The 20,268-nt window shown below is 39.8% G+C and overlaps 1 protein-coding gene across 1 annotated transcript in view; it reads right to left on the reverse strand.

Moving 5' to 3' along the window:
• LOC149317036 (uncharacterized) overlaps positions 1-20,268 on the reverse strand; it is a 197,839-nt gene that overhangs the window by 92,011 nt on the left and 85,560 nt on the right. Inside the window, exon 12 of the mRNA XM_089518806.1 lies at positions 5,857-5,984. Within this exon, the coding sequence (XP_089374932.1) occupies positions 5,857-5,984 (128 nt within the window). The remainder of the gene's footprint in view (positions 1-5,856; positions 5,985-20,268) is intronic.

Raw genomic sequence — 20,268 nt, forward strand, 5'->3', positions numbered from 1 at the left:
ACAAACTGGTGACACAAAAAGGATTGTGAAAACTGGGGAGGGCTTCTGTACCTTTAATAGTTGTTTAGAAGAGAGATTTTCAGTAAGTGTTGCCTGTTACTTGGTTGCGTGACATGGAAGACCTGCTGAACCCCTCTACAGTTTTCTAACTGGCAACCTCAAAAGGATTGGTTGTACATGGATTCTGTAGAATGGGATGACAAACACAAAGTTTGACCAGGAGATAGTGTATGTGTGTGTTTGTGAGTTTTGTGTTTTAAGGCCTTTGGGAATATGACATACTTTATGGCCAGTTCCAACAAGATGAAAAGTACATCTGATCACAAATGTAGAAATGGTAGCAACTGACTATTTTGAAAAGCAGTGAAACTGAAACACTAAGGCTTTATTTCCTCCAATGGCAGACAGTTGAAACAAAAAGTAAAAGAGAGCTCAGGGGCAGTCATAAGAAATTTTTCCCAAGCAGCCAAGATTAATTTCAAATATTTTGAGCATCCAGGCAATTATTTGCTTCCAATGGATAATTCATTCTGCTCCTTACTTACTCAGTGTAAAATCAATCTGTTCTGTTTGTATGACATAAACAACAAGCAGTTTCACAGGAATGAGCCAAACCATATGTGAAGGTGTTTAAGAAAGCACAACAGGGAATACACTGTGCAAAGAAGCATCTGCATTTATTTCAATGTCAAATCACTTGTGTGTTATAAAAAGGGGAAGTTTATTGTTTTATTAAAAACAATGTTGCTACGCTGCAGTGCTTACAATTAACTCTTGCTTTCCCTCAAGCTCTCAAATTTGTTTGCCCAGTGAGGAAAGCAGATTGAACAAAACCATTTTGGGGTTGGTTTTTTGGTTTTTTTCAGATCTCATTTCAGAGCCCATTTTAAAACAAGCTTTATACTCTGACAAAGGATTTACTGTACAATCTATTTACTCCAGATAATATAGGAGTACATGCACAACTGCATTTAATATATCTGAGTTTGTTACTATTGTTGTTAGAAGACCACACCTCATAGGCACTGTAGTCCTGAGGAAAATGCCTCCTCAGTCCCAAAGCATGTGTTAAAATATTGTTGGCTTCATCACAGAAATGTATAGAAGAATTAGAGCTACCTTGTAGTTTTAACTACAAAAAATACAGTTATTTGGTTATATCAAAAAATGGGGAAGGGAAATATTATTAACGGAAACATCAGAATGATTGGCCTAAATGAGGGCTAACAAAGTGCAGACCTGTGGCCACATACATGCCCAAGGCTGTTTCTTTGGGCCTTGCTACACAACACAAGCCACTTCAAGATGAGGGCAAAAAGTCTGTGAAAGTACAGGAATAAAATAATACTCAACTAGTGTAATATTGCTGAAGTACTTTAGCATTTTGACTATAACTCCTGAATAATAATTGTGAAAGACTCAGAGGAAATGGGTAAAAATCCCTTTCTGAAACATGAGACTGGATGTAACACACGATCAGTGGGAGTGAGAGGGAGGGGAAGAAACCCAGAATATTTCAAGAAAGAGACCAGATGCAACCTGTGTATGTGCAGGTACAATCAAAACAAAAAGAAATGGAAACTTCTTTCTCATCTGGAGGTACCCTCAGTTACAGCAATATGTTTCCACTTTAACTTCTATGGTTCTATACCAAGATGTCCTGGGGTTTGAAGTTTGGGGAGGCACAAGAAGAGTTTTTGCTAGAGATTTCTAAATTACCCTTGGCAGTTAAGTGCAATCATGGTCATATAATCCTATAGTGTAAAGGGATTCGTTGTCTTCTCCAAGCCACCCTTTTCCTGGACAATGAAATGTGTTAATGGAATCAATGGGATTTACATGTGTTGACACCATTCGGCAATTGATTCACTAGGTTTACAGAGATCAGCAATTGGATTATGCCATTTTATTTTACTAAGAGTTTTCTGCTGTAATTGTACCAAATATGTTGTGGGTACAAAAAAAGTACTCTAGAAATGAAATTCATATATGGCTTATAATTTTATCAAGTAAATGAGGCATCTCATATGGTAAGAACAAGTGCAGACCCACACGGTGGTGATGGTGACAAAAAAAAATACAGTAAGGATTGTGAAGCTATTCAAACAGTGATTTCTGTGGAACTCCAGGGACCTTTTACACTATAGTAGTAGTGTGTACAGTATGTTGTAGTAATATGATTCCACTTTAACTACCACACTAACCTCCTATGTAATCCTCAATTTGTAGTTTGGTGAGCCACTGGAGCTCTGTGGCTGACAACTTCAAATGCCTCTCCCTAAACTACATATCCGGGATGCCGTGGGATGGAACCACAGCAGTTAAAATGGAATCATGATCCTATAATAGTGTAGTGTGAAAGGACCACTGGAAGATGTCGAGACACATATTTATGTACTACACTACATTATTGTGCAGGTTTAAGCAATGTGTGGCCCTTCATATTGTATTGAACTGAAAATCTTGACATGTCTCACCATTGGGTATTCTAGTAAAGGCTGATGGAAGCAGCAGCTCAACTTCTGCAAGGTACATATTCCACACCCGGCTCTATTGCAATATGACTGCAATCCACACATTATGTTTTGAATTTAAAGCAACTGTTCTACATTTATTTATTTATTATTTTTGTTTTACTATCTGGATCAGCAGGGAACTCCTCATGAATAGGTCACATGGGATGCATGTACACTGTAGAAATAATGCAGTTTGATATCACTTTAACTGCCATGGCTCCAACCTACCAAATCCTGGGGTTTGTAGTTTTGTGAGGCACCGGGACTCTTTGGCAGAGAGGGGAATTAACCTTGCAAAACTATAAATCCCAAGATTCCATATGATGGAGCTACAGCATATTTCCTTAATGGAAGTTCTTCCTGTATGCATGACATGTCCCTGAAAAGAGTGGATGATATAAATGACTTCAGTATCATCCCTGTGGATTCAACACTCTTTTTAAAATGAGGAATTAGAATGTTATCTACTTGATTCTATGCACATTATGACAATACACAATATATTAGTATGGAGACACATTAAAAGCAATAAGGGCATGTTTCTGGAAACTGCTACTATCTTGCTCTCTCTATATGTGTGTGTGTGTGTGTGTGTGTGTGTGTGTGTGTTACAAAGCAAAGATAAAAGGGCGCCAGGATACTGAAAAAGCCCAAGCTATTTTCAAGGCGACTGTTAGCTGATAATTAATACAGTACATGTATAACTTTGAAGATGGCTGGTAGTACAGTATTTTATGATAAATAGACTTTATAGGGTTTTTTTAAAAGCTGAATTTTGTAAAAAGGCTACCCCAATAAATGATTTACCAGCTCCAGTAAAAGATCAAGGAAATTGCTCTGATTGCATCTTAGAGTATCTGAAACTCTGATGTTTATGGAAACCAAAAAAGCCCCCAGACCTAAAGCCCCATTAATTCTTTCTTTTTTGTCCCTAATCATCTAACATAATATATTTTAAAGGAATGAAGCCTAAGAGACAAGTCTAGGATCAGAAAAAAAGATCAGCTCTACTGAGACAAAGTTGAAAGAAAGTCAAGAGACAGAGAAATGAAGAAGGTAAATAACAGAAGGCTTAGCAACCTCCATGAATCTGCCTGGCTTCCTCTTGAAGTTTTGTCCTACAACTCCCATCAGCTACAGACAACATAGTCAATATACAGTTCATAGTCAGTCAGGGAAGAGGAGACCTATAGGGTAAGATATGAGAAACACATTAGGAAATATTGCCCTAGGGCTCCTGGCCCTGACACCTGGCTTTGTCAGGAATTTGTCTGTCTCAACCAGTATTATCTACTCTAACTCACAGCAGCTCTTCAGAGTCTCATGCAAAGGATCCTTTTCTATTGCCTTTAAGTGTATCTCCACAACACACTCTCAGTAGCATGATAGCACTTTAACTGCTGTAGCTCCATCCTGTATAAACCTTCCACTGGGTTTACACCAGATTGTGGTGGGATACCTAGAATTTTCTCCTAGAGAGTTGTAATGTTGTAGTTAAAGGGAGTGGTCAGAGTTCTCTGGAATAGAAATTTAAGTATGTCACCAATCTACAAATCCCAGGGTTCCACAGGAATAGCAACTAAACTGGTAGCAAACTGTTACAACTGGGTAGTACAGATACACTCTTTTTTAACTGGAGATGTTAGGAACTGGATTTTTAAAAATGTTTGCATATTTGGTATGTGCCTTGCTATTGAACTCTATGGTTCCAAATCAATAAATGTAAAGATTTCTGTTCCACTGCAACTCAGGAGGCAATACATTGTTGTTTTCATTGTTGATCTGAAAGAAAGCAATGAGTAGTTTTTGTTTTTTTCCTGCTGCAAGAAAACTCTGCCATTTGTGAAGACGATTTGCAATTCAGGACTTATACTACATAAAACTTGCATGTGTTTCATTTTCTGTTCAGGAAACATCATTTTTACCCAGGAAATTATATTTAGTATTATTTTCTGATTTGAAAATGCTGTGGTTGGGGACTACTGCACAAAATTCACATGTGGGTTCTCTGTGGAGGAAAAAAATTCAAACATGAAATTTTCGGTACAAAAAATATTCTGCACAAGACATCTTTTTTTCCTGTATAAAAAAAGTGTGAATTTTGTGCAGAATAAGTCCTGACTTGTAAAGATTCTCACTGATCCAGTTCCTTTCGAGAAACACATCCAATTCTTCTTGAGTCAACCATTTTTAAAAAACATTTTCAAAAACTCTACCCATCCTGTTCTGCAATATGTCTAGAACCAGAAAATATCTGCTCCACAAACAAGAGCTCCTATTGACTATGAAATGAGAAAACTCAGACGAGGCAGAGTGTAAGTAGGAGCACTAACTAGTATTACCCACTTTTGTATTACCGTACTCATCTGGACCACTGGGTGAATCAAAAGTCAGCAGACCAGCTATGGACCCTGGTGGGTTGGGAAAAATAAAGCCTGTCTGAGAAAATGTATAACAGTTATCATCATCTTCATTGCCATTGTCATCACCACCACCACTACCATCGTGTTACATAACCATTGGTCCTTCTCATTGTTAAACTTCTGTTTTGTCACTTATGAATGTTCAGAGCAAACGCCTTAACTGTGATCTTCTGTGAACCACAAAGCACCAGTGAGAATTGTTAAAAACTGTAACTTGCAAAGCAAGCATGTACCTCATGCCTAGTTAGAAAGGGAGAAAACTGGGGTGGGGTACCATTTTTTACATTTCAGTCACTTCTACTTTGAAAATTGTATATACACACACACACACTATATACACAAACACTATCTGTCTATCCATATATTACACACACACACACACTTATGCAGGAAATGGCATCACATATTCCACTGTGGTCCTTCTTCCCTTTTAAAATCTAGGCAACACTGATTGTCAGGGCTTTGCCTGTATTTTGACATTGTATTAGATGGAACAAGCACTTTTGGGTCAGGAGGAAGGAGAGAGAGGAAGAGGCTGCATCTAACTGAAAACCCCAAGGCAATGCTGCAGAGGCTGAATATAAAATTAGGATTTGGCAAGAATATTGTGGCTACAACTGCTACTCTCGCAGCTACTCTTTTCAAAGAAGCGCCTGGGGCTCTTTAATAACCACAAATGGCCAGGAACTCATTTTTACGGCTTATTCAAACGGCATCACTTCCAGCAACAGAAGAAATGAAATGTATTTTCTGATTTTAGAAATGATGAAGAGCCCTGGTACTAAATCACCACTTGTTTCAACTGTCATGTTCCCTTAGATAATGTTGCCACTCTTTTTCGCCCTCCCAAATACATTTTACATACTCCTTCTACATGAGTAAACCAAAAACCAATTCTGAAATACAGATTTGCTCACCGTACAGAGATTCTGTGTTTCTCCAACTCTTCCAGATAAGTTGGTTTACGTAAACCTGTTTCACCAGCCCCTTGCCTGATTCCAGTACTTCTTTGTTCATGCATACACTTTGGATTGTTCTGATTCTTCTAAAGACAACCATAAGGAATATAAGAGATTATAAATAGGGAAGATGTATTATAAAACATACAATGCATGGTTTTTATTTTACTGTTTCTATTTTGATTCTTTTCAGAATGAATATATGCATTTAAAAATACTGTATATACTAATATATAAAAATACTGTATATACTCATATATAAGATTGACCCCCCCCCCAAAAAAAAAAAAGAGTTGACTTATCCACAGGTCAATGTAATTAGTGTACTTTAACTCTTATAAAAATAGGACCCACCCCTGGTGAAAAGCAAGAGTGTAATCTGTTCTAGAAGAACTGACCCCCATCCATCCAGCCTTTTGTGTAAGCAGAAAAAGATATGCCTACTGAAATTTTGCAAGTTCTTTGGCATAGTTTTCCTTCGCTTCATTCTTTAGTTCCTTTGTTATATGCCCCTAATTTTTACTCTCGACTGATCCATAGGTGATATCAAAATCCATGATTTTGGCCTCCAAACTTGCCCTCAACTTACACACGAGGCTGACTTATAGTTGAGTATATACAGTAATCCTGTAAACTCTGCAATGAAGCTTCCAGGTTTTAAATGACAACTCCTAAAGAAATGTAGTTACAACTGACTCACACATTTTACACTTGGTCCTTCATAGTGTACCCAATTTAGCAATGTTTCATTGGTCTTGAGACAGACCAAACCAACAGGTAGTATGTCCCTGATTATTTTAGATTAACACAGGGACAACTTTGGGTGCAGATACAATGGACCCTAGATTTGTGTAAATAAGTAAGTGTACTTCTTGTTTTCTGCTACACAGGCAACTTGGACACAAAATAATGGATTTAAGAACAGGAAAAGAGATTCCACTGAAACAATAGGAAGAACTTCCTGACAGTAAGAGCTGTTTGACAATGGGATATACTCCCTTGGAGTATGGTGCAGTCTCCTTCTTTGGAGGTTTCTAAGCAAAGGCTAGATGGACACCTGTTGAGAGTGCTTCAGTTGCATGGAAGGGGCTTGCACTCAACTGCTCTTATGGTTTCTTCCAACTGTATGGTTATATGATTCTTGTTTCAGATATTTTATAAACTTAGTAGTGCATAGTTAGACATTTTATTGTAATGTAGATAGTAGGGTAAGCAGTAGGGAGGAAAGCATTCTTTCTCTTGAGTACTTTAAGCTTTTTCAACTTCAGTTCTGTGACTACTGGAGAAATGACTAAAGGAGTAGCCTCAGCCTCCTTTAGCCAGATCTAATAATTATTAATATTTTTTCCATCCTTGAACAGGATTTGGTAATCTTATATAGTTCACCTGACCAAGTACAGTACTTATTTTTCTACATAAATATTTTCCCCATAAAGCTAACTACTTTCAGTCTGTTTCTGCACACATAAAATTTTAAGAGCAAGACTGCCTGCCAGGGAAGACTCCCATGGGGCCTGTGTTGGCCTACACCTGTCTTTTTCAAAAGTACACACTTGCCACCTCATCGGCTGACAGCACACTGACAACATGGGCAGAGCAAAGAACCTACCCAAATCGTGCTATGGGATGCTGCAAGGATTTGTCTTGTCCTGTCATATACATAAATCTGCTGAATGGTTTAGGATGAGAGGTCATCAGTTTAGGAGTGTAGCTTATGGTGGGACAAAAAGAAAGCATTGCCCCCAAATAAAAATTCTCCATTACCATGAATTTTGTCTTTGGTCCCCAAATGACTAGCATTGAAGTAATTTATGTCTTCCATTGAGCATTTAGAAATACAGTTTAGGCATCCAAAGAAAAGGGGCAGGCAAAGTTACCAAGAGAAAGTCAACACAGCAGACCTTTCCATTTACCCAGACCTTTGAGTGTCAACTGCCTGCTCCAGAAGGTGTTTAATGGTGGGGTAGGGTGTTGTATTTATAGTTGTATTTTTATTGTCTTTATTATATTTTAACTGTTTTTAAAAAACACTGTATTAACTGCATTTTTTTAATGTTAAGAGGAGTCCTAAAGGACCCTAAGAGACCATGTGCCCATTGTTTTCATGAATCAAGTTGGGGGTAATTCAAAACTCAAACCATTAAATCATGCTGGCTCTGCAACCTGTTGGGATTTTTCTTCCAGATATCCCCATCATCTGATGTAAAATGGATGTCAACAAGAGAACCTTCTTGGGTTTTGTAACCTCAGCTTTGAAATTCTCTGCAGAGAGCCTCCCTGAGATACCTCTCAGATGCCCAGTGAAGACTGTTCAGGCACAATTTTTTAGACTTATAGGCGGGTTACACACCGCCATGAAAGTACGCGTAGAGCGCGTACTAGGGTTAGGGAGGTGCGGTGCTTCCGCACCTCCCTAACCCTAATACGCCCTCCACGCGTAAAAAATGACAGCGGCCGTTCCAGACGGCTGCCGCCATGAGGACGTGACAGCCGCGCCGCCTCTATACGGGCCGGCGCGGACGTGACGTCCTCGCTCCGCGCCAGGGCGCCTAGGGCGCCCTTAGCGCAAACCAGGAAGGAGCTCCGTTTCGGAGCTCCTTCCTGGTTTGCGGCACCACTTTGCTTTGCTGGGCGCAGCCTTCAGATGGCTGCACCCAGCGAAGCAAGGGAGAAAGGGGCCAAGCGGCCCCTTTCTCCCCCTCCCCGCCGCCGCAGGGTGTCCTTGGGGCTTGAAGCCCCAAGGACACCCCTTTTCAGGCTGCGGGGAAGCTGCGTTTTTCCGCTTCCCCGCAGCCTGGAAAGTGGCGGATCGGGGCCTCAGCGGCTGCCGTTCTGGCTCCTGAGGCCCCGATACACCGGGGAAAGGGGTGGGTACAGCCTGCCCCAAATAGGTGGTCTGTAACCCGCCATAGATGAGTATATAAGGCATATATATATATATATATATATATATATATATATATGCAGCATGTTGTGTTTAAGCATTGGACCATGACTCTAGGGGTGGGGACCAGGGCTCAAATTCCAATTCAGCCAGAGAAACCCACTGGGTGACCTTAAGCAACTCACACTCTCTCAGTCTCAGATGATGGCAATGGGAAAACCCCTCTAAAGAAAGTTGTCAAGAAAATCCCATAATAAGATTGCATTAAGGTCACCATAAATTGGAAATGACTTGAAGGCACACAACAAATACCAAAATACAATTTAAAGGACAATCCCATAGACTTAAAAGACCACATAAATAACAGATTGAACTTCTATTGTGAATGGACCATGAACCAAAAGAACTCAGGGCCAAAACCAGAGCCATATCAAAGAAGAATAATTAAAGATGTTGGGCCTGCAGATCAGCCCTGTTTCCACCGCTGGTACCTACCTGATTCAGTATGACAAAAGGCAGGTCTTCAGATACTTATCTGTTGTGGTATGTAAAGGCAAAAACAGAGATCATCCAATATAAATGCCTAAGCTGACAGGACAGAAATCAATGCATTTGAAATGTGGTACTGGAAGATGCTGGGAATGGTTGAGGGTGGAAGAAATAGAGGAAGACCACACACCAGATGGCTGGACTCAATTAGGGAGGTCAAGGGCATGAGTCTACAGGACTTGAACAGAGCAGTGGAGGACAGGGAGTCTTGGAGATGTCTTGTCCACAGGGTCACCATGAGACGAGGTCACCTTGAGGGCAGTTAATAGCAACAACAAACTGGATGATTGCTCTATGGATACTACAGACTACCAAACTGACAAATACGGAAGAGGCGGGATATTATCCAACAGGAAATCAGGCCTGAACTCTCACTAGAAGCCAAAATGGCTAAATGGTGGTCATGGTACTTTGGGCATAATATGAGACAGCCTGACTCATTCTAAAGGATGATATTATTCAGCAAAGTTTGAAGGCACTAGAAAAGAGGAAGACCACATTACTGATGGACTGACTCAATAAAAGAAGCCATGTCTCAGAGTTTGCCAAATCTGTTGATGACAAGCTCTCTTGGAGGTCTCTCCTCCATAAAGTCCCTGTCAAGTCGAAGATGACTTGACAGCAAATAACAGCAACAAAGAGGCCTTATGATTTCAAATCACGTCGCATATGCAAAGTGCTGACACACTAAGTTAAGTATGAATCAGAATTATACTGTTCAAGATGCAAAAAAAGGCTTTAAATGAACTTCATTGGGCCATGTTTGATCATGCACATGACTCAAACAAGATCTTAAGTCAAAGGCATGTGGGTGTGGCTCCAGGAAGCATTTACTTTCTCACAATGATCACATGAGCATAAGTACTTTGTGCCCTTTAATAACAAGATGTTAATAACTTAATTACATGCAGCCCAGTGCTCTGAACAACATCAAATAAGATGTCACTGCTTTGCTTTTTAGGCCAACAAAACATCAGAAGAACAGAAACAGAAGTAATTAAGCAGAGGCATGAAATAGCACTGAACATCAGGCATTTTCAAATGTAACCTATTACTCTTTCCTGAAACAAAGAACACTTTAGTTTTCTAGTTTTTATTTGAAAAAAAGACAGTGAGCATGACTCAGACAAAAGAAGGTGTACTTAAATCCCTTGAACAGCACTTAAATACTTAACAGGGTTGCAATCCCATACCTGCTAACCCAAGAGCAAGCCTCTTGGAACTGGGTGAAATCTACTTCTGAGTAGACATGTATAGGTTCATCTGTTAGGGTATGTTTGTGTGTGTGTTTTCTGTCTCCAAATATTTGAAGTTCCACTATTAACAATCACAACTGAATATAAAATTACAAAGACCACCAATTACTAGGAAGCTGTTTTGTTTAATAACATGATAGTATAATATTGCTGTTCTCATTAACTGCCCTCGACATCTCCATCCTCCACTGCTCTGCTTAGGTCCTGCAAATTCAGGTTTGTGACCTCCCTGATTGAGTCCATCAATCTGGCATATGGTCTTCCTCTTTTTTCCTACTGCATCTACCTTTCCTAGCATTATTGTCTTCTCTAATGAGTCATGACTTCTCATGATGTAGCCAAAATACAACAGCCTCAATTTAATAATCTTGGCTTCCAAGAAGAGTTCAGGCTTGATCTGTTCAAAGGCCCATTTGTCTGTCTTTTCGGTTTTCAGCAATACCTTCAGAACTCTTATCCAGCACCACCACACCTCAAATGAATTGATTTTCATCTTATCCATTTTCTTCACTGTCCAGCTCTTGCATTCATACATGGTGATGGGGAATACAATGGCCGGGACCATTCTAACATTTGTGCTCATCTGTTTAGCTTTACTCTAGTTCTTTCTAGCTGCCCTTCCCATTCCTAGTCTTCTTAATTCCTCACTGCAGTCTCCATTCTGATTAATGTTTGATCCAAGGGTGCGAGAAATCTTTAACTATTTCCATTTCCTCATTGTCTAGGTTGAATTTATGTAGCTTCTGTATGGTCATTATTTTTGTTTTCTTTATGTTCAGCAGCAAGCCTGCCTTTGCACTTTCTTCTTTGACTTTGCCTAGTAATTGTTTTAAGTCTGTGATGTTTTCTGCTAGAAGTATGGTGTCATCTGCGTATCTTAGATTGTTGATGTTCCTTCATCCTATCTTCACTCATCCTTCCTTTGATTCTAAACTTGCTTGTTTGTTTTTTGCATACAAGTTGAATAAGCAGGGTGATAAAATACAGCCTTTTCTGACCCCTTTGCCAATTGGGAACCATTCTGTTTCTCCATATTTTCTATATAATATTACTCATATTAAATATTATTGACATAGAATATAAATATCGTAAGAATATATATATATATACCTTTATTAATATGAGAAATGGGAGGCATTACAAGAACTGGAATGGCACATAATAATGTAGACTCTTCCATGTCAAACATGGTTTCTGTGTGCTTCCCTACATAGAACTTTGGTAATTTAAAAGTTTCAAGATGAATGTACACTGGCCAGAATACTCCAGGTTGCTTCCAGGGCATTCTGACCCCAAAGCTGCTCCAAATTCTTCCTTTTACATGAGAATCCTGGGATGATGGCAGGCAGCTGTCTATGTGCATGTCCTGCTGTGCATCCTGGCACTGCTGCCACTGGTGTGAGTCACTCCATGTGAAGTCAAATGCAAGGTATGCATTATCAATCATATGTCTGGGCACCTTGTTGTGAGCTTAGAAGGAGTGACCTGTGCCAATGGTGGTGTTGCCCTTCAGCACAGTGGGAATCACATGTAGGCAGCTTCTCAGTGTCACTTTGGAATGCTCTGCATTTTCCTGGAAAATGCAATGGTGAGTTATTTTAAACTGGGTTAAGGTAGGGATGGCCTGGATTCAGTGAAGAACTGCCCCTCCCTTATGAAGACAGTCTGCGGTAAAGTCAGGGCTTTGCCCCTGTGTCATTAAGACAGATTATGGTAACGATGGGTGTGGGAGACCAGTTTAAATGGCCCTGTAGACATGCCCTCAGAATGGATTCCTGCCCTATAGAGAAGTTCATGACCACAACAAAAGCATTATTACAATTGCCTGATGCCTCAGGAACTGAGAAGAAAACGGATTGACCAAGGAAACAATTGTACTGTGGCAGGGGAGCTAATAAATGAATAGGTTCATTTCCTTCATTAATCTTTTAAAGGTAGCCCCACCCTAATAACAAAGTATTTTGTATGTGCCATTGACTGATATAGTTAGCTCAAATTTGTATTTTCATTAAAGACATATAATGCAGACAATGATTTTCAAAATTCATAAAAACTGGAGAGTTTTGGAAATATAAGTAATTGTCTTTGGAATCAGACAGTGGTAGACCATTATCCAAGGCAGGGTGGTGGTGGACTTCATCCTCTCAATCTCACTATCAGCCACTAGTAGAATGAGATATGATGTTACAAATATACTATTTTTATGGTTCTTTTTTCTTTTTTTCTTTTTTGTCTACAGAAAAACACTAATGTGATTCTTTGTTGTGTCATGACTTTCAGACCAAAACCATATTCTGAAGGAAGCAAGTAGAAACAGAAGTGAGAAGGGTCATTAAACCGTAAAAGCTAAGAAAAATCAGCAAGGAAAACAACTCTTCAGTTACAACTTCAAAAATTGGCAGGTAAGTTATAAAGAGGTTTATTTAGCTTAAGTCTTTGGTGGTGCAGGAAGAAGGTACTCACTTAGCCATAAAACATTTTATTGGCATTGCTAAGTTCACAAAACATCAGCTGTTCCCTTCCACCCTGCCAAATGCATAAAAACCTCCCCCAGAAATGGTGCTTTTCTGGAATAATTACAATAACACAAGAAATTGGCAGAAGAAATTTTTAATTATTGAAAAAAGAAGTTCTACATTAATCCTTACTTTGCAATGTATGCCATGGGTTTCCTTCACAGGGAGCATATAATAGTACTTGTCAGGATCGCCAGAGTTGTTTGCATAAGGCTCATTTCCTATGCACAAAAGGTGAAAAAATGTCATTAAAACAATGACTCTAAACATGCTTGTTTAAATAATCATGTCTGAAAGTTTTAAATAATTTAGGATTTATATTCTTTGCCTCAAGAATAATGTCTGCTCTGCTCTAGACATCATGAACTAGCTTAGAAAGGTCACTAACTGAGACTCATAATCAAATAAATACAAAGAGGCACAGCATACTGTTGATGTCCAGGACCTGGGATGAGTTCAAGCAAACAGAGCATTTACTCAGAATTATGTGCTTCCTTGCTTACTCTTTATTTGTTTTGTGTGGGAACGTGCAGTGCTTAACCAGTGTGTGGGATGAAATGGTGAGCAAAGGATCCAAATTTCAGCAGTAAAGCATATGCTTCTGTAGAGAGGTCACATTTTCCCCATCAATAGACCCCTTTGTTTCTTCTCTTCCATCCACTGTGGAAATGCAAAATTTGGTGTGACCAGAAGAAGTTACTTTTCTGAACTACAGCTGCCATAATCTCCCAGCTACGATGCCTGAGGGTTGTTGGGAGTTGTAGTCCCCAAACATAAGTTTTCTGAGCTAGGGATTGAAAGAATATTCAAAGAATATTCAAAAAAATTGTTGAATTTTTTTCACATGTCAACAAACCCTGATAAGAAGAATCCCTGATGGATGAAAATCTTCATAGTTTGCAACTCATTCTGCACAAAATTTATTCATATGCATAGCAAACAGAATTTTCTGCACAGCAATCAGCTTTTCCTAATTATTTTCTGAGAAGATTCTGCTTGCTTTGCAAAAAAAAAAAAAAATGATGTTTTGTGCACAAAACAACACACATGCATAGCCTCTCTCCTTCCAGGCCCCTGTTATGTTAGAAGCAGGTAGGTGAAACTAGGCCACATGGGTGAAACTAGGCATGCCATTTCTGTCCTTACAGGCTTCAGTCTGCATAGAGAATGGCACTGACAGCAACAGTGAGTCAGTGGTGGTGGTGGTGATGGTGGTTCCACAGCAATGGACAGGCAGTTGAATACCCAGAATAGGACAGGGATGACTCATTGTATGCTGCTCATGCATTTGCACCTCAGTTTCTTTCTTCTCCTCCCACTTTCCCCCTTTGTTCTCATCTTACCTCATTGGCTACAATCTGACTCCAAGGTCTAAATGTAGGTTGTATCCATTAATTCACCTGGGGGAGAGAAGGATGGGCAAACTCTTGACCTTCCCAGCAGGACCAGGCAAAAGCAAACAGTTGCAATCTCTCCTAATTTGCGTGCTCTTTCACATTAATAACTTTTGCCACGGTGACCACTCTCTGGTATTCTTTGGCCACAGATATCCCAGTTTCCATATTCTATGAAATTTTGGAGGGTATGAAAAGATCAGGTGTTGGAAAGGAGACTTTTTGTTCCTCTTTATTCTTCCTGGTTTTAAAAGCAGTGCTCTCCTTAAAATACCCCATCAGCGGTGGCAACTGTATGGTGTGAAAGTCAGAAAGGTCTCCACTCCTTCACCTATATCTCTGTGTCACCATTTTCTAAAACTTTTTTTCCCTCCTAAAAAGCATGACTTGTGCTCCTGCCTCTCCAGTGCAAGAACACATATAATCCATCAAGCTAGCAAGGAAAGAAGCATTGGATTGTCTGAATCAAAACCTGGAGATGAAAACAAATTAAATGCTGCTGCTTAATAATTTTCATGTGGGTTGCTGTGCTTTAATTTGTGGAGAATTCTCAGCGCTTGTATTCTTTCCTTTATTTTCTGTATCACTGAGCTCATTACTTTTAACTCTAGATAGATTTCCTGGTAAAACGCAATGTAATTCTTCAGTGGCCATAAACAGTGAGAAGCTGCTTAAATTAAAGATCAATAAAAAAATACAGGAAGAGAAAACGTGTCATAAATAAAATAAAGAGATGCCTGCAAAAGAAAAAAAATGTTGTGCAATTAAACATGATGAAAATCTGAAATGAAATTAAGTTCAGTTATAATATATTTCTCATTCCTTTTCTTCAAGAAAATTACCAAAGAAGTGGAAGGGATTTTTTTTTCTGCCTGTAATTTAAATGTTAAGCGGCCAGATGTGTGTCTCATGCTTGAAGAGTTGAAGCTTTGCATTATTTAGCATATTAAGATTCACAGAATTTAAAAAAGGCTTCCTTTACTGCCTCGAGGTTCTAATTAAGTAAACCTTAGCTTGATACATTTAAAACTTGCAATACAAGAGATTTTGCTTCTTTCTTGGATTTTTTTCCTTTTTTGTTCTTTCTCTACCACATCAATATAAGAAATATAGAAAATACTTAACATGTGATAATTTTTCTTTTGCTTGAGGAATTAAACCTATCTATTACTTTAAGAAGTTTTTAATAGGGCCAGCAATCAAGAAGACATCTAATGGCACCAGACTACTTTTCAAAAATCTAATCGTAGGGGTTTTTCATAGTTAGTAGACAGGAAATGTGACTTATAAAATTCTTTGTAAAAATTTTCTCCGAGAAAAGAATGGGAAGTGCAGCTTTCTTTGCTAAACAGCTCTTGCTCTCGCTCTCTTATAACATTTTATAATTGACCACAAAATGCTATAAAGTGCTAATTAGAAGCCCTATCAACTATAAGATGATGGAAAGACCAGAACAGCTGCACTACAAATTGTAATTAAAATGAAAATCTCACTGACAAGTCTAGGGACAATTATAAACTATACTCAAGCACAGATATCTCTGCCTTCTTATAAAAGTACAAAAATAGAGTATTTCCCACTTTGTTGTAACTGTTTTACTAAAGCATGCTCAAGATCATTGCATTCTTTCACATCTTAATCCCATTGATTTTGCAAGGTTAAAAGACGATTTCAAATGACTCTAAAATAGTAAATGCCATATTACTCCTAAATACTAAGGGGGTGTGACCCTCCTAAGTTTCAGACTGCAAGTGTAGTATTGTCTTTGGGTGTAGCCATTCTCAAAATTAAAGCAGTTTGACACTATTTTAACTTCCATGATTTATCCTACAGAATCCTGGGATATGTAGTTTGGTGAAGTATTCAGCCTTGCCTGTCAGAGAGTTCTAGCGCCTCACCAAAGTACAAATTCCAGGATTCTGTAAGGCCCTTTCCAGAAGGGCCTTTTAGTACATACTGTGTACATACTAGGGTTGCCTGGAGGCGTCTCTTCCACACGCCCCCAACCCTAGTACGTACACAGTACGTACAAAATGGTGGCGCCCATTCTACATGGACGCTGCCGTTACGATGTCACGACTGCGCCACCTCCAAACGGAGTGGTGCGGACGTGACGTCCTGGTGCTGCGGAAGGGCACCTATGGCGCCCTTTCCGCAGCACAGGAAGAAGCTCCGAAACGGAGCTCCTTCCTTCATTTGTGTCACTGGCGCAGCCTTTACATGGCTGAGCCAGCAACACAAAAGAGAAAGGGGCCGAGTAGCCTCTTTCTTTTTTCCCTGCCGCTGTCGGGGTGTCCTTGGGGCTTGAGGCCCCAAGGACACTCCCTTTCCAGGCCATGGGAAGCGGCCTCTTGCTGCTTCCCGTGGCCTGGAAAAGCGGCAGATTGGGGCCTCAGGGCTGCCGCTGTGGCAGCTGAGGCCCTGATCCGTCGGGGAAAGGGGCAGGTACAGGCCGCCCCAAAGGGGCGATCTGTAATGCGCCTAAGACAGAGTCATGGCAGTTAAAGTGGTGTCAAACTACTTTAATTATACAGTGTCTAATTTTTTACCTGTGGGATGTTTCTGATGTCCTTGAAACTTGAAACATGCAAGTTCATAAATGCATTCTGTGAAAAGTTTTACAATACTGTGAAAATAGTATCTAGGTCCAGCTTTATCTCCCCAAATTACAGTTGGCTTTGTCCTGTGAAAACCTGAGTCTGTATAGTGATATAGTCCTCAAAATACCTAGGATAAGCTTTTGCTGGGGGTAACCAGCACATAATTCAGAAGGTACATGATTTGTGTTCATGATTACAATCCTAGTTCACAATGGTATATGCTGGCGGTTGGTTCCAGGACATGGATATCAATATCCATGGATGCTCAAGTCCCATTACATACAGTGGCAAAGTAAATTGGTGTCCCTTATATAAAATGGCAAAATTAAGGTTTGCTTTTTGGTATATATATATATATATATATATATATATATAGAGAGAGAGAGAGAGAGAGAGGGAGAGAGAGAGAGAGATTGCTTTTTGGAATATAATGCACACACACACACAAACACACACACACACAAAACAAATCTACATGTGTGTGTATGCATGAATGTATCTCCAAGCTGCAAATGGCTGAATCCATCAATGCAGAATTCATAGGTATGGAGGGCCAATTATATTAATGAAATTAATTACTCTTGGGTCTCCACAGAATGTCTGGCGAACTGATTACATCTGCTTACTGAGATGTATTCTCCTCTAGGTTGTAAAATATGTAAGATAAAAGGAACTCTTAACTAGCTCCTTTGGCTAGCTCTGAGTAGATACAATGGTGCTGCAAAAGAAAAGATTTCTTTTCCACCATAATCACACACATAGGAATGGATGAGAATTTTGTTTGTATTGGTTTTATGATAAAAACTTACAAAATTGCAAATTTCATCTTAAAAGTGAAGGGAAGATTTTGAGATTAGAAGGAACTGAGCCATTAGTTCTTCAGAATTTTATATTCAACCATGCTGTGATGCTGATCTAGTGGTGCCACTTCTTTTTTCCTCACAAGCTCCTAATCTTGTCTTTTTCTTGATAGCAGCAAGGTCTCACATGATCCTCTTCATATGCCATTCAATAGCTTTACCTACAGAATTTGGCCAGAGCAGGTAGACTGGGATTTTCTTTGGCTCCTTTTTGGCAAACCTTATTCACATTCTAAAATTTCTTCACAGAATCAACAAGGGTTTTTTTTAAAAATCCAAATGTCTGAAAAAGTGAAACTAACAGCTTTCTCATCCTTTCCCTTCTCCTTTTTCCTGGGGTCCAATAAAAGTACATATTACCTATCCAAATCCAATACCCTATCCATAAGCAAGGGTACCTTTGTTTGTAGAATTAAGCATCAATACTCTTTTGCTTCAACAATGTCACTGATCTCTTTGAAACATTGCCTATAAGGAATTATCGATGAGAGAAGCTTCCAGGGTTTTACCAGGTAATTATATGTACATCCCATATATATTGCAGGTACAAAGAGACAAGCTGCATGCCAGAAGCCATGGCTCCACTGAAGTTGTATGTAATGGGAAGTGATATAAAAGAAAGCCTGCTGTATTTTCACAGCATTTGCTCCATAAGTCAACTACTGAGCATAAATGTCATCTCTCCTAGGACCTTTCCAGATGATATAACTACACAATTTTCTTTTATTCCTGTATGCACTCTAACACCAGTCCAGTGCCACTAATTGTATATCCTAGGCCTGTGCAATGTGTGGTACAGAAAGTCAAATACACAGTCTTCCCCAGCCAGGGAAGGGTGCTTATTGGAGGATTGATAAATCTCTCAGTTTTGTGATTTGTTTGTTTGTTTCACCACCAGCCTGAGCAGACACAAAAAGTGATGGAGTAATGCACTGAGCTTTGTGGGCATGGTTGTGCAGTCCTGTGTTAAACAAAGCCTTTATTAAAAAGGGTGTTTGGGAATCTTATTACACCCCACTAAGGATGTGATTCTATGGAGATATTGTCTTTGCATGTAAGGATTATTAATTACTGTATTCTGTTTTTAACAGGTATTCTGAACATCCTGAAGTATTTGTGGAAGTTGTTCTGAACAGAAATAAAAATGGGTTGTGTGTGGAAAAGGAGGGTTTTGTGAGGGGGACACCATTTGTACAACCTTTCCTCCACCAAAAACAAACAAACCCACACATGTATTTCCCCACAGAATAATTTCCTGAAACAATATGAGATATGCGGATCTTGGGTGAAAATACAAAAATTATCACCTCTGTGTCATTTTTAACAATCAGGTTTCCCAACTGTTGGGATGGCCATTTTGGGCCAAGAAATAATAATTGCAAATATTTTTTTGCATTCCCATGATGTCATGGCCAGCCAAGATCAGCTCTCGGAGGAGGACGAGCTTCCTCCAGAGCCAGAGCTAATTGAGGCTATACCAGGTGATAATCCTGCTCTGCCAGGTCCCAGCTGTGCTCTCCCAGCCCCAGAGGAGGAGGCCCAACCAGGTCTAGTGCTAGTGAAATGCCTCCTGTGGTGCAACAGCCTAGTGGTGACTCTGGGGAGGAAGCTTGCCTGGATGTGCCTACTTACAAACAGAGAAGGGCTGAGAGTGCTTGCAGGTGCAGATCCAGGAGGATTGCAGAGAGGCAATTAGCAAACCAGCCTCAGGTGGCATGGGGGAGAGTTTCCCTTACTTAAGCTGTGCCAGAGTTTATTGCATGATCCTTTGGTGTGATTGCTGCTGGCACTGGCTCCTTGTATCTTGACTCCTTGTTGCTTTGACCTCGGAATGGACTGGACCCTTGTTATCTTCTGGCTGCTTTGACCCTGGACTGATTGACTACTCTGACTTCTGATATCCTGACTTCGGCTTGGCTTTTGGACTGCTCTGACTTCTGGTATCCTGACTTCAGCTTGGCTTTTTGGACTGCTCTCACGCTTACTCCTTGCAAGGTCTATGTTTTGCTTGCACTTGCTGTGCTAAGCCATTCTTATTGGCGTGTGTCTGTGTGTGCTGGCTGCAGTCCAGGACACAAATAGTCTTACTCTTTGGCTCATAAAGAGATGTGTTCCACACAAAATACCATCTGTCAATAAAAAGGTAGTTAAAAACATGTGGGGTGCTCCCAGACTTTGCAGCTTTGCAACTCCCTCCCTAGGGAAGCTAGGGTGCCTCCCTCGTTGTTCACCTTTCTTTAGCAAGTAAAAGATTGCTCTATCATAAGGCTGGAATGGGCTTTGGACCATGTGCTGTACTGTTTTGTTGACA

This window comes from Sceloporus occidentalis, unplaced genomic scaffold, assembly GCF_023333645.1.
Source record: "Sceloporus occidentalis isolate IW3139 unplaced genomic scaffold, rSceOcc1.0.p SCAF_3, whole genome shotgun sequence".
In the NCBI taxonomy this organism is placed as follows: Eukaryota; Metazoa; Chordata; class Lepidosauria; order Squamata; family Phrynosomatidae; genus Sceloporus; species Sceloporus occidentalis.